The 16,516-nt window shown below is 27.3% G+C and overlaps 2 protein-coding genes across 2 annotated transcripts; both read left to right on the plus strand.

Moving 5' to 3' along the window:
- The first annotated feature begins 10,709 nt into the window (after positions 1-10,709).
- Positions 10,710-13,423, plus strand: LOC114131173 (uncharacterized). Its single transcript, XM_050209026.1, has 8 exons — positions 10,710-10,761; positions 10,874-11,083; positions 11,575-11,718; positions 11,805-12,016; positions 12,557-12,608; positions 12,683-12,924; positions 12,980-13,145; positions 13,311-13,423. The coding sequence occupies exons 1-8, from the start codon at positions 10,710-10,712 to the stop codon at positions 13,421-13,423; spliced, it is 1,191 nt and encodes a 396-aa protein (XP_050064983.1).
- A 612-nt stretch (positions 13,424-14,035) lies between these two features.
- LOC126553905 (uncharacterized) lies at positions 14,036-14,996 on the plus strand. Its single transcript, XM_050209018.1, has 2 exons — positions 14,036-14,845; positions 14,937-14,996. Exons 1-2 carry the CDS (start codon positions 14,036-14,038, stop codon positions 14,994-14,996), a joined length of 870 nt encoding a protein of 289 aa, XP_050064975.1.
- The last annotated feature ends 1,520 nt before the right edge of the window (positions 14,997-16,516 follow it).

Raw genomic sequence — 16,516 nt, forward strand, 5'->3', positions numbered from 1 at the left:
ATGTTATACTATGGTGGCACTACCGTTATGAGTGAAATTATTAGGGTGTATAATGTATATACTGTACAGCAGTACAGCACATAATTTAAATTTATTATTGTGTGATTTGTCCCAAACCATGCTTAAAATATCTCAGTTTTTGATATTGTGCAAGATATATTCTTATTCTTTTATATAGTAAGTTAGCTCCTAGGTAGATTTTATTAGCTCTAGAAAATCTGGAAATGACACAGTTAAAATAGTTTTTAAAAAAGTTTGTATTACTATATATGGGAAACTAAATACAATGTTATTTTGCTATATATGCATTAAAAACTAGATTTATAGCTGTATTTAAATCATTAACTAATATGTCACTAACCAGTAATAAATCTGATGAAAAATTATTGGCCGCTAGACTAAAAAATAAAAATTGAATCATTTCAATTTATTTTGTTATTAACAATAAGTACCTATGGGAAAATGTGTTAAGGAATTTACAACGTATATCTAAAATATTACAAGGCACAGATACTATCATCTCCAGGATGCATGTGAATTTTTAAAACAGGCTACAGTTTCAATGACAAATTTAAGAAATCAGTAGGTATTATAGTATGAAGTATTGGTTTCATCTGCAACTGACCAATTATGTAATAAATGGGGGCATGGGGCATAGCAATCCAACCAACTATTTATCGTCATGTTTATTCTAATAGGTATTTTGATGATGTACCTAGTTGGTGATAAAAAATAAATGATATAAATCTTCGTGTCACAGTATTTAAGTATTTTTACCATTCATAGATACAGCAATTGTCCAACTTAAAGAAAGATTCACAGGTTTATATGAAGTAACTAACTAATTTAATTTTCTTGTACCTCAAAATATTTAAAAGTTTAGTGAACATGATGTTGTAAAGGAAACTTATGACTTTTTATAAAAATGACATCAATATTGATTATTGAGCATAGATATAACTAGACAAATGTTATGTATTATAAAAATGTACACAAAGATTCTCTAAAAGCAATACCTCAACAGCATTAAAAATCGTTTGCAGTGTATATTAGACAATAATGTGGCCTCTATTTACAAAGATATTTTCAGTGCATGTATTATTTTCCTAACATTGCTGGTCACTGTAGCAAATGCAGACCATCCATTTTCCAAATTAAAAATTATTAAAACGTATTTAAGAAACTCCATGCTACAAGTTCGCCTTATAAATATAAATATTTTAAACATTGAGCGAAACCGTACAAATAAATTAGATATAAATAAAGTAATTTATGATTTCGCTAACAATAAGGCAAGATAAAACAATTTTCTTAAATAATTTGTTGTTTAAATCAATTTTATCTATGTCATTAATTATCACTTTTAAGTATTTGTCATTAATTCAATAAATCAATAAATATTAATGTACCTATCACTCACATTTATGAATTATAAAAACAGCAGATATTTGCCAATTTAAATAATAGGCCTATATAATATGTATACACACATAATATTATATAATCTACTTTTTTTACTATAACTGAAAAAGGTGACCAAATATAATATATTGAGAAATTATTGTTACATAAATTAGAATATTAAAATATAAAAATATATTATTCTCAATTATTACATACATATAAAAACATATTATAAATAAAAAGTTTTGAAAAATAAAATACCTAATTAAGTTGCATAGTTATCTATAGGTAACTTATAAGTTATAAGGTAGGTACGAAATGCCTATATTGATTTATTTTTGATAAATGTGTTGGTAGGTCTTAAAAAAATTGTTTATCCTGTACATATGCATTGTTTCTAACTAAATTGTTCCATGGGTTTCAAAAGTTTTTGAGGTAGAGTAGAAGTTTAAATTATAAGAGAATGTAGCATAAATATTTATTTTTGTAGAGGTGTGTGATATTTGAATACTATTGTATAACCCCTACCATCAAATCATAACTCATTAATTCATCAACGATTTAACATTTAAACACCACTGACAATAAGTGGCCTCTAAAATTAGCACGCACCTGGGGCTCAAAGTTGTAGTTGCGACTTGCGGCACTGTAACGTTTAGTTATATTGTTATTTGATTTTAAATAGCATATCTAATATCTTTATTTATATTATAGTTTGGTAAATATGTATCTAACAATATTAAAAGTACTTAATCAAGTTATACAAACATACAATTGAATTAAACACCTATAATTTGTATTAACGATACAAGTGCAGGCGCGTAGCCAGACCAAATTTTCAGGTGGGACAAAGCAAATTTTTGGGAAGGACATTATATATAAAAACAATGTCTTCCTAATATTTTCAATATTTTTAGGGGGGCAACGACTGGGTTAAGAGGGCAACGCCCCCCCCCCCGTGGTAACGGGCCTGTACAAGTATAACATAATGGTTCTCTTTTGACTTCTATACATATTATTATAGTAATAGTTTTATAGTTGTATAATACGTTTATAAAAAAATATTGTGTACTATATTATGCATTGGTAAAACAGGCAAAGCATAATTATTATTTTGTATTATTGTCTATCACTGACACAATAATTACAAACATATCAGATGGTTTTTTAGCTAATATATTGACTATAGCCAAGGCCCAAGAGTCAAGAGACGAAGATATTTTGGAAAATCATTGAGAGTCGGGTTCAAAATGATAACATTATGGAATTACTGTATGCTTGTATTATAAGTATTTTATAATAATAAAATAATAGTTCACAGACTGCTTCAACAAAATAAATTTTAAAAAAGAATTTAAAGAATAATATAAGGTCAACATTAGATTATAATTTATAATATAGGTAAGGCAGTCACAATGCCCCGTCTGTCACAGGTAACTGATAACCAATACAGGTACATTTCTGCAAATGTGCGTATACGATATTATACTAATCAATGGTTCGTTTAAGAGTTGGGTAGACTATTGTTATGCAAAGCTATACTTGCTATGACAATACAGTAGGTATAGCCATTTGGGTTAGTATGTAACATATAAATAAATATAAACAATATTGATAAAAATTAAACTATAGCTAAAAAGAAAAAACTTCTTGATAGTTTTTATATACCGTGTAGGTATTAGTTTACGACATTACATTTCACGTGTATATTATTATGGTTCCGCAAACAAATAACCACGGAAAAATAACCCCTACCTACTAAATTTATAAAAAATATTATTTATTTGGTATATTATTATAGAATCTTGAAAAATTATATTTAATTTAATATGGAGTAAATAAAAGTACTTGAAAACACAAAAATGTGTCGATTGCTTTTAGATTCATAGATCAAGTCTATCGCACACAGAATTGTTCTAAAATTTGGTACATTGGTAATCTTAAGCCCAAGGATGTGCACTTCAAAATAGTTCTAAGTAAATTTTAGATTCTTAACGGTGAGGAATGTGTTATTTTTCAGAAGTCGATTACCTTATCGATACTTGCTTACCCCGAAAATAGACATAGTTTCCATGTACTTGTAAGTTATATGATTTAGTATTATATATATCAGGGGCGGCCAAACAGTTGATCATGGACAATTTCAAAGTAGATCATGTTAGAATTCATTTTTAAGGACATGCGCCCTATATGTTTCTTAATAATTATAGTTATTCAATAATAAAAAAGATTTTCTATGGAAGTCGATTCTTAAAGTTGAAGTATATTTTTAGTAGATCGGGACCAAAAAAAATTTAGTCACCCCAGGTTGTATAATATATTGTATAATACACTATTTAGTATTTATACGCGTTATAAATATAACATTATAATAGGTAGCGGGCCGTGGTTTCTTTCGATTCAATTCCAGTAATTCCACCGATAATTATTTTACAAATCGTTAGATTTTTACTCATGGTACAGGTATATTGAACTCATTTTATTCATTTCATTTTATTTGAAGTACAATATTAGTTTGAAAGTGTATCTAATATCTAGCGTAGTGTTTATATTATTCAAATAAACAGGCACATTTTGGTAAGTACCTACTTATATAGTATACTTGAAATGTATGTACAGTTTTTGTGAGATGGTCAAATTGAATTTCCGATTTTAATCATTTACCTACCTATTTGACTTTTATATTTTTCATATTCCATAATAAGCTGCAATAATAATACAGTTTTTGATCGAAATATATTCATTTTTGCAACATTTATTAGTTATATAAATTGTTATATAATTATATTTTTAGTATATTTAATATTTATATAAAGAATTATATTTCATTGTAGTTAAAAAACAAGAGTAGAGTTATAAATATGACCTATATACTATAATTAAAGATTAATTTATAATATAATATTTAAAATTATTTATATTATTATATTTATATAACACAAATAGAAACTCTAAAAGTAAAACTAAAAATACGAAAATACAAATCATACAATTTATAATAAAACCTTATATAATAGTGAAAATTATAAGTCAGAATTAAATAATATATAATAATTATACAAATAAAAATAATTATAAGTATTATAAATTATAATAATATTATATGAAATTATCATAAACGTTATTATTTATTACACTGGTCGAATGATATACAATTAAATAGATTATAAATAGGTACTGAATACAATTAATATATATTTTAATGTATATATAGTTAGAATAAAAACAATATTAAATACTTATTCAAATAAATATTATTATTTAAATAAGGTGCAGGTATTATAATATTTATAAAAATTTATTTGACGAAGTGTGTATGATTGGAAACCCTATTTTTTGATCTTGGATTTCTAAAATCATGTATTTGCATACAATATCGTGTATACTCCAATATTAATATTCCGGGGAAAGATCATCAACTACATAAATACCTATTTTTGTACTATCGATGGGTTTGTTATAATAAGGCCTTTTATTAGAAAACGAGTTACCTACAATTACTATACCTCCAGATTTATCGTAACAAATATTTTTAATTTTAGTTTTAGTTTAGTAGGAATATAATTATCTGAAGAGGTAATATTTATTTGAAAAGTTTTTAAAATTAAAATTTTATATTGTGGGTTGTGTAAATCTTGCAATAAGGGTCCATCTGTATGTTGTTTTTTTAATATAGTGTTGGCCAGGTTATTTGTATTGGTACATGTCTGGAATTTAAATTTTTCCTCATATCTTTTAACAGATTGCTGAAGCGGTTGAGCTGATTTTCTCATTGTTTTTTTTAGTATTCTCATATGGTTCTCGAAAGGGAAAGCACTTGCGTTGTCCAAGGGACCAAAATTATTGTAATCATCGATAAGATGTTGGAGTGCATGTATATTGTGTAATGCATGTTCCGAGCCATAAATTAAACAAAATTCATTTATAAAGTATTTTAAAAGTTCATCACAAAAATTAAGCATTTTAGTTAAATTTGGGGACAGTAAAATTATCATGCAAACATGAAAGCAAAGAAAGTTAAAATAACATTTATCGTTAATATTGTTTTTCAACACAATAGGCCCAACATATAAAACAAATTGCCGAAACTCGGTTGCCTTGAAATTAGACACCTCGTCTAAACTCCTAGGTTTCCTAGGGAAATCAGAGGTAATACAAGATTTTATATTTAGAATGTTTGTATTTATTTCGTTCAATTTTGTTGAAGTAATTCTAACATTTTTTGGGCCCTTAGACTTTGGGAACAGCCATAATTTTAAAAGTTTTTTGGTAACGCCTAAGCCGCAAAGATGCATATAATCCAGACAAAACACATTAATTATATTGATATTTGGTAAATTTATCAAAATTGACATTTCGGTGTTGGCTAAATGATGTTTTTCCTGCATTTTACTTATAAAAGATTCATGGGTACGTTTTTCTTCGCAATAGCAGGGAAACAAAGTTTATTACATTTATAAATACCTTGTGTTTCACACCGGGTACAGGAAAAAAACCCAGAATGACCTTTAATCTTTAATATATACGATTTGGCCGGCGCGTCGCATACGATAGTATCTAAAACTACTTGTTTGGCAATACGTCTTATATTAGAGATATATTAGAGATTATACCATTTTTAATTAAATATGACATTTCTTCATAAAAATCAACTAAAAATTCGTTACTGTCCTCTGCTTTTTTATAGCCCCAATAAATACCGATGGGGACAACGGTTTCTTTATATGGTCTTACATAACACAATATAGGCCAGAAAGAACTACCAGAACTCCTACTTAAAGGTAACCCGTCAATACCAAAAACTAGTTTTAAACAGTCATCATTAATATGCCTCTCAATTGGGTAAAATTTTTTATACAATTAGCAATGCCAAAATGATAATAAAACCCCGGGTCGACGTTCTTCACTTCAACTTTTTTTGATGATACCGATGTTTTTAAAAGAGTCCTAGCATCTTTCGGGAGGGTTTTGAAACAGTGATGTTTTGTTAATATACTTAATAAATCATTGACTGCCACATTACTAATATTATGACTGACGGCCCAATTTGATAAATGATCATTTACGTTAATTGGCTGCTGTGCAATTAAATCATCCGTTTCATCATCACTACTTGATGTATTATAATAATTGTAATCTTCATAATCAGATATATAATAGAATCATCAAATGTATCACCAACTGCAATGTCTATATTAAAAAAAGTAAAAAAATCATAGAGTTCATAAAAAAAGTAATATATTATTGCATATTGATTATTCAGACCGGTAACAAAATCACTGGCGTATACTAATATAGATGAATAGATGCTAATAAAATATTAAATACAAATAACCATCATTATACTAAATAAAATATTTATAATTTTAAGAGATAGGTATTGATATTATGTACAATGTATAATCAATTAATTTATTGCCTTAGCCTACCTATATATAATAACATACTTGCATACCTAGCTTTAATGATTAAAAAAAGTTAAAATATTATTATCTTCTAATTATTAAGATATTTATTATAATTTTACATAATATAGACCTATTATATATATAATAATATAGTATTATATTATATTATATTATATTATAGTGGTTAATATAGTAAATATGGGTAATAACAAAATAATAATATAAATGTACTATGTTAATAACATAAATTATTAATTATTATCTACATAATATTATAATTTATATAACTATATTCAATATTGTCCTACTAGTTATATTGATTGGTAGCTATAAATCTACAATATATTATTTTTGTATTGTAAAAAATTAGAAAAAATCCCTGTATGAAGTAGAGTTTGTGAATGGTGTATATAATGTAACAACTAACAATTATACAATTGTATAAAATCAATAATCATTGGAGGTAGTATTATTCATATATATATACCTACTTATCTAATATCTATATAAAGGTAATCAGGTGACAGGTAAGGTTACCTGCAACTTATATACCTACTTAAAAATGTATCTGGTAATTATTAGTTTATGTTGGAATAAAATACGAAATATATACATACCATATTTAAATGTGTTATCCTGCTGATCAAGAGCTACTTCAATGTTAAAGTGGTTATTACTAGAGCTAGGGCTCTGATCGCTTGTCACATAGTTTTTTGAATTTTCCAACCATTGTTGCAAAGGAGAGTCAATTTTTTTTGGAGATTCGTCGATTTCTGAGTCTATATCATTTGACTCTATTAATAATAATAATAATAATATTTATTTTCAAATTAACTCAGCAATATAATAATATAGTGACGCCGAACCTAAAATATATCTTAAGGATTCGCCATTTATAATACACCTTAGCAATGACGGGCGGGTAGGTAGGTACTCAAAATAATGTAGAGTTTAAAAAGTTTAATGTATGTATTTTAGTACAAAATATTGCACAACTATGCAAATATAAGAAAGCAGTTGTAGGTACCTATACAGGTATATATAATATTTTTAAAAATAAGACGAACTGTGTGTGATTGCGTTTTAAAATTAATAAACGCTTCTAGTTTCTACAAGGTATACTACCAAAATATTGACTAAAAGAAGTGTTTACAGATATTTAGACAGTGCAGTGGTGGATTTAAGGGGGTCAAAGGGGCCAGCCTCTCAATCGGCCTACCATCTAGCCATCTAGGTTAATAAATTGTGCCGTTTTTTAATATTTGTGTCGTAAAACATAGAAAAAGACAATGTCCCCCTCCCCTCCTCACAAAATTCTAGATCCACGACTGATACAGCTTATTTATTTAACATTAACTACCTATATCAAGTAAATCATTGTTCATTGCCACTTCATGTGGCCACAATGCCACATTATTATGCTACACACAAAAGACATTTAGTTGGGCGCCACTGATTACAAGATTACAAGGCACAATTCTAATTTAGCTCCCAAAATATGTGTTTTAATATCTATTTTTTATGAGGACACATTATAATTTATTATACAGTAGTAATTGCGGTCACCTGCAATATGTCGAACTTCATTTATTTCGTCTATCAAACGACGTCTTTTCGTTCTATCGCTCATTTTAAAATCGTAACGTCTTTTTCACTATTAAAAAATGATATAATAAAATTGATGTAATTAAATACAATTCTAATCTATAAAATTATACAATACTAATAAGTAATATTATATACATATAAGTATATAACATATTATACCTACCTATTTTATAGTTAGGCGTACCTATAACTTTTAAAAAACCTCCAACATTAACAAATAATATTATAATAGGTATTATGAATTCAAATTTGGAAGTATATAGGTAGGTATATTTAATGAAAATTATTTAATAATAATATTTTTGTTCGTTTTATTATTGTATATGCAGTGACTAGTATAATATGGTAGGTATGCCTAGTCATATCATAAATATTATTTATATGCATTGCTTTTACGATAACGATGCGCGACGACCAAATACTGATATACGTCTATGGCGAAGACTTGGTCGCGAAACTGGAAAGTGGAAATTACGTAGTACGTTTATTTTTAATATTATTGTATTATCGATAATATGTGTGCGTGAGTGCGCGACACCGCGAGTCGCGACTCGCCATTCGTCGTATTAATTATTACTAATACCACATTACCACGTCGGCCGTCGGCATTTCTGTCATTATTCTTTCATGAAACTGCTTACTGTTCTCTGCGAGTCTGCCTATGACGTCTCTGTTCTTATTCTCATTACTCATTTTTCGCCTCGTTTTTCGCTTACTTCGTGTGTCTTTGCTCTCGACTCTCTAATAAAGATCACTACTGTTGATATATACTTTTAACGTATTTTACTATAATGTGGTCAATCATACATTTTTTGGACGAAAATACAGTGGAAACTGTACCAAGCAAATGGTATTCAAAAAATAAATGTGCCTGGCCGACTAATAAAAGCAAGCGGCATATTGCAGATCAATCGGATCCGATTCCACCATAGTTTAAGTGGTATAAAGCTCGGGCATTATTAACGGACATAGGTAAGTCTTTATTTATTTCTACTTAATTTAAGATGATTGGAAGTATTGAATGATGATTTATTCTATTTTGGTGTAATATACGTGAAATATAGTATCTTAAGGTCGCTCCACACTGTGTTTCGCGTTTCGCGTTTTCGTCAAATTTCGTGAATATTGTGTATGGCTGTTTCGCGAAAAATTCGTAGAAATTTCGTTGAAATCACGGTATATTATAATATACCGTGGTTGAAATTTTCGCGAAACAGCCTATACACGTTATTCGCGAAATTTGACGAAAACGCGAAACGCGAAACACGCATATAGTGTGGAGCGACCTTTAGACGTAGGTATTCTATTTGATATTTCCAACATATTTAACATTTTTGTCGTTAAGTTTACGACCAGGGGCGTATTTAAGGGGAGGCATGAGGCCTGTACACCCCCCCCCCCCATTCACGGTATTTTATACTTTTTTTATTATTGAGAGTATATTAACCTCCATAGGCCCTCTTACTTATTTACACGCACGGGCACAGGGTGGCATATCATTATATCATGATATGATATTATTGATATTTTGAGAAGAAAAGTACCTACGAGATAAGTGTATAACTGTGTATCATTTGAACTTTTGTTTGTGCCCCCCCTCCGTAAGACATTTCTGAATACGCCCCTGTGTACCACGAATTAAGATATTATTATTCGTACATGTGAAATAAAGTTAACCACCAGATTAATTAATTAATATTAATTAATATACCCAGTGTGCACTGGATGTTTCAACACATCCCAGAAACAAACATTTTACGTAATACAATCAACGTAACTTTTTAATATGTATACAATGTATCTGTTCTGTTTAAATAAAACAAACATTTAACATTCATACCGGCAATATAACTAGGTACTATATGATAGTACAGACCTACAATGTTATAAATTATATGTCACAAGGTTGTTACATTATTGTGATTTGTAAACATACCAGCAACATAATATTGATGCTTCAGTTTTTCACGAAACTATTAATATATATACTATTTTAAAATATTAATAGTTATAAATAGTTTTGATTTCTATAAAAATACACTCTATGTCTCTATTGGTTTTATCCATAAGTTAATATTTGTCACCACCCCCCGACGCATACGCCGACTGACCGTGGTAAACTGGCGATTAGTGTAATAGTGCATAGTGATTACTGATTATTGAGTACGGACTACGCACGACTACCGACTATTCAGCATTCCAGTGTTAATTAGCTAACGGTTTATTAACATTTTATAAAATTAATTTTATGAATTTTTAAATAGTTTAATACTATATTATAACTTATTCATGATGTCATCAACAATGACTGGAGAAAAATGTGAAAATGAGACTAAGGTGAGTACCTACTAAATACTTACTACTTATTAGTTATTACTACTGTATTTGACTGCAGCCAATTGAACTTAATATGTTATAACTTTAATAATTTTAATAATTTATTTTGGTTCAGTCATGGTGTGTGGTATGGTTCACAGAGTCTAAAGAATATAGTGTAATTCCAACTAATTGGATTGTAAAAAATAATGAATCTCAAAGTGATTCATTATTTTGCAAATGGCCCCCTTATAAGGTCACCAGTGACCATTTAAAAAAAGCCATAACTCCATCCCAGTCATGGAAAACTTATAGGGTGAAATTTGTTGGAGTCAATAAAACTTATGGTAAGTGCCTTTACTTATTCTTAAATGTTTGTGCTAAATTATTTTTAAATTATATTTAGGTATAAAAACATAATTTTCCTTTAACCAACACAGTTTATAATATTACATTTAACCAATCTGGATTTTAATAAAATGTAGAAATAATATTATACTGTTTACCCACCTACTATTTCAAAAATCCATGGAAATAAACATTTTTTTTTTGATATTCTAATCAAAATAAAAGAGTTTTAAACAATTAATAATAATAGACTCAACGTTTGTTTTTATATTAAAAACAGGATTTAAGCATTCATTAATATCCTAAAAAAAAATAATATGTTTATATTACTCTGTAGGTTAACCTATCGAATAAATATGTGTGTGTAGTGTGTACATAATATTATTTTATTGTTTTATTTATGTTATAAATTATAAATTATAATACTGCACCTAACTACAAAACTATTTTTAATGTTAATCACATAAGATAAATTGATTATTATTTTTAGATAACTTCAACAAGGCATGGCATAAAAAAGTAAAAGAACAATATTCTTCTACGGACACAAATGATTCGTCAAAAAATAAAAATAAAAGATTTCTTATGTGTCCTTCTGATGATACTGATGATGATGACAATGATGATGATAATGGTAATATTTTTTAAAGTTTTGTATCTAAAACTAACTATGTAGCATATTTATTAGGTTTTTTAATTTTATTATTAATTAATATGCAGGTATCAATTTTAACATATTGCCATGTAAACAAGTAGTAAGTACTCCATCAGTTGCCCTGGAACCAATTAATTATGGAGCTTCTACCTCATCTATAATTAGTCAATTCTATGCAGAAAATAACGTGAACGTAGAAGAAACTATGCAATATACCGAAATGCAGCCAAAAAGAGTTGAACAACTAGAATATCCTCAAAATCATTCATTCGCCGAGGTAATAATAACTATTACAATCTCAAATTATTCAATATCTAATATTGTAATATTTCTTAGGTACAATACATTTATTAGGAATAGAGGGTAATCAATTTAACATAAAAACTTATTAATTCAAAAACTATTAAAGTATATTAAAATATTTTTTTTATTATTTTACTCGGTACGAGTTATATGTCGCTTGGTATACAATTTGTTTTTTCTGTTGGCTACAGTAATTGTAAAATATCAATTAACTTAAGGAAAAATATCAATATTATCTATGTTTGTTCATGGTGTAAACTGTAATCACTTAAAATGGGGTTTACTGCATTCTCTTAATTTTAAGTTTGATCATCCTTTTTTAAAAATTATATAGTTTATACAGTAATAGTGAACACAATAATTAATACATTTAATTGTTAGCTTTTTAAATTTAAATTATAATTCTATGTTTTTTAAAATAATCATCATTCATTTATATCATTAAAATCTAAATTGAACTGTATGAAATAGCTAACACAACTAAGTAATTTATATTATTATTATTATTGTACAGGATACAAGTTGTTTTAATCCTGTATCACACGATTCACCTTTAAATTTCAATGGTAAATATAATAAATTATTCTTTGCATGTATACCTATACTTACACATTTCATAAAAACATTATTCAATATTTAGGAAATGATAGATGCTCATCTCAAGTTGATGAAAAATTAAATAAAATAATTTCGGAGCAAATAGGAATCAAATTATTGTTGAATCGCATCTTGTCTAAAATAGAAACTAACTCATTAAGTAATAGTCAAAAATCAATCAATTTGAATGAAAGTTTTGTATGCAAATTTCCTATGAACGATACTGAAGACTTTATATCAGTCCAAAACTGTATATTGAATGAATTTGATTTCAAATCTAAACTGGTAAATAAATATTAAAATTACAACTTAAATATTGTTAATTTAACTTTGATCATAGGAATATTTTATCAAAACCATTGGTGGAAACACTCCTAAAAACCATGTTACCAGAGTTATGTCTAAACTGTTTAGTGATAAGTATGGGATTGAGTGTACCTGGACAGGCCGTGGCAAAAACATTAGTACTAAAATTGGAGACTCAGATCTCATAAAGATAATGAAAAGTAATTTTAAACACATTTTATCATTTATTTAAAAAATATTTTAATCTATATATACATTATTATATACAAATCATTTTGGTAGCAAAATGTTTCCTAATTATGAACTATGAATGAACATAATAATGTAATGAGACATTATATGACTAATTTATTTCATTATTTTAGAGTCTATACAAGAAAGCTGTACTAACACTACCATCACTGATGCTGAATTTGAAAGGGTGGTATCAGAATGGCTGAGACACGCAAACACCAGATGTAGTAGACAAAAAATTTAATAATAAATTAAAAATGCTTCAGTTTGTTAAAATTTGATGTTTCAATAAAATTAATTATGTATGAATTAGAGTACAAAACTACAAAGTATATTTAATTTTAATTTTAAAAGGATGTTCAAATTTAAATAATAATTTTTCAATATTTTTTAGTTTTCCATAAGTAATTTGGTATTATCTAATAATTAACAGATTTTTACTAATTGTAAAAGTTTTTTTTTTTTAAATAAATATTATATTGACTTCATTGTTGGTTAGTTTTATGATAATTTTCATTGATCATTTTAGGCAAGTATTCTAAGGAAGAAAAAGGCTCTTGGTTCAATATCTGACCGCCACTTCCGAAGAATTGTTAATGAAAAGAAAAATGTATGCTTATCTTATACTACAACTAAACAAAATAATGAAATTACATCTAAAAACAAAACTTTAAATGAAAAGTCAAGTTCTTCAAATGTTGAGAATAATACATGTTCTTCAAATATTGATAATAGTATACACTTTGATAATGTTGATAATAATACCAACACCCATTCATCGATTCATCTACCAAATCACCCAAATCTACTTAATTCTTTTTCTGGCTTGGATACTGATGACAATAATGAAGTTATTATGGAAACTATAGGTATTTTGGACAAATTAAGATCGTGGGTAGTCAAGCATAATGTTTCACATAGATGTGTTAATAGTTTATTGCTTATTCTAAAAACTGAAGGGTTGTGTGTTCCAACTGATGTAAGAACATTAATGAAAACCCCTAAAGTACATGAAATACAAAATATATCTAATGGTTCTTATATTCACTTTGGAGTAGAAAACATGTTATTGCCAATTCTTGAAAAACATAATGCTCAAATAAATATATCTGACCATATTTTAAAAATAGGTATAAATATTGATGGACTTCCAATAGCTAAAAGTTCTAAATCTCAAGTCTGGCCTATACTTCTATCAATATTAAATTTTAAAGAACTGCCTAACAAAGTTTTTCCTATAGGGATTTATCACGGATCCAAAAAACCTCTATCTATTGAAGAATTCCTCAAGCCTTTTATATCAGACTTAATGGTTGTATTATCTCAGGGTTTATTAATTAAAGGAACTAAATTAAAAGTTGAAATTAGTAATATTGTGTGTGACGCGCCAGCAAAAGCCTTTTTATTAAATGTTAAAGGCCATAATGCCTATTTTGGATGTACAAGTTGTACAGAAGAAGGAACATACTTAAAACATCGTGTAGTTTTTTTAGGGTTAGACTCACCATTGCGCTCTGATAATACATTTAGAATGAATCATGATGAAGATTACCATAAAGGTGACTCTCCTTTAAAGTTATTACCAATAAACATAACTGAGACTGTATGCTTGGATTATATGCATTGTGTATGCCTAGGTGTTGTCAAGCGGTTGATTGAATTTTGGGTAAATGGAAATAAGAATGTTCGATTAACTGAAGAAAATAAACTAAGCATTAATAATGAGCTATTTATTTTGAGATCTTACATTCCTGCAGAATTTTGTCGATTACCCAGATCTCTTGATGATATTCATTTTTGGAAAGCCACTGAATTGAGGAATTTTGCTTTTTATTTTAGTATAATTGTACTTAAAGGAAAAATTAAAACAAAATTATACTCACACTTTTTATTACTGGTTTTTGCAATAAGAATTTTACTATGTTTAAATACATGTTATGAATACAATGCAATTGCTCTTAAATTTCTAAGGAAATTTGTAATAGATTATGGTGTTTTGTATGGTCAACATTATGTATCGTATAATGTTCATAGTCTTATACATCTACCTATGTTTACAAAAATTCATGGTCCCCTTGATAATTTTAGTTCCTTTCAATATGAAAATTATTTGCAAGAAATTAAAAAAACTGTAAAATGTGCAAGATATCCTTTGCAAGAAATATCCAATAGAATAAAAGAAAAACAAAATATATACAACCAACATACTAACCATTGCCATAATGAAGTCCCTTATGTTTTTAATAAAGAAATAAAACACAATATTCCTAATCCTTTCTATGATATAACCGCCCAACTTTATCAAAAATTAATTTTAAATTACTCAAATATAACCATTAATACTTCAAATGAAAAAGATAAATGCATTGTATTGTTAGATAACTCTCTTGTTTTTGTAGAACAAATAGTACAACCATTGAACCATGATGCATTTTTAATTGTGAAAAAATATTTAGAACCTAAAGAACTAACCGCTAAACCAATTTCATCGATTATAGTTGATATGTACATTGTAAATACAAACAACATTTCTGATATGTATTGTGTCAATATAGTTGATATAAAATATAAATGTTTAATTGCAAAATTAACAAATTATTCTGCAGTTATTATTAGTTTATGTCATACAGTTTGAAATTAACCTTTAAGTTGTATTATTTATGTAGTTGTGGTGTGTATATCTATTATACTAATAATACATAACTAATTTTAAAACATGAATTTGTATATTGTATTTGTTTCATTATTTTAAGTCTTTAATAAAAATATGTAATATATTTTTTATATTTTATCACTGTTGAGTTGTAAAATTATTAATTATTGTATTGTATATTAATCAGATAAAATAAAACCTTTTTTTATTATTTAAAATATTTACGTTTTTATATACTCACCTACCTACCTACTTACCTATATAGGTATTTAAATATATAAGGGGTATCAAATAAATTATTTATAAGAGTAATGTCCGTATACTATTTGATGTGTCACGTCATAAGACAGTTTTAGACAACATGTCTTATGTTGATTAGAAAATAAAAGTAACTTAACTTAATTAAAAAATCAGTTACTTATTTAGTCATACTCATACATGATTTCTATTTGCTTTAAATATCATCCATTATTCACTCATCGTTAATAAGATTAGGATAGCCGATAGGTAGTAACGCGTAGGATTTAGGGCCCCGTTTAGATAGGTACGTCTCTGTTCGAAGTTCGATACCCGCATATGGGTTTAGATATTTTATTATTTTTGTTTTCCAATTATTAGTACAGAGGTTTATTCATTGTTTCAATATGACGTTCTAACTATGTTTACAATGTAACCCAAATATAA

This window comes from Aphis gossypii, unplaced genomic scaffold (genome assembly GCF_020184175.1).
Source record: "Aphis gossypii isolate Hap1 unplaced genomic scaffold, ASM2018417v2 Contig00368, whole genome shotgun sequence".
NCBI classification, from domain to species: domain Eukaryota; kingdom Metazoa; phylum Arthropoda; class Insecta; order Hemiptera; family Aphididae; genus Aphis; species Aphis gossypii.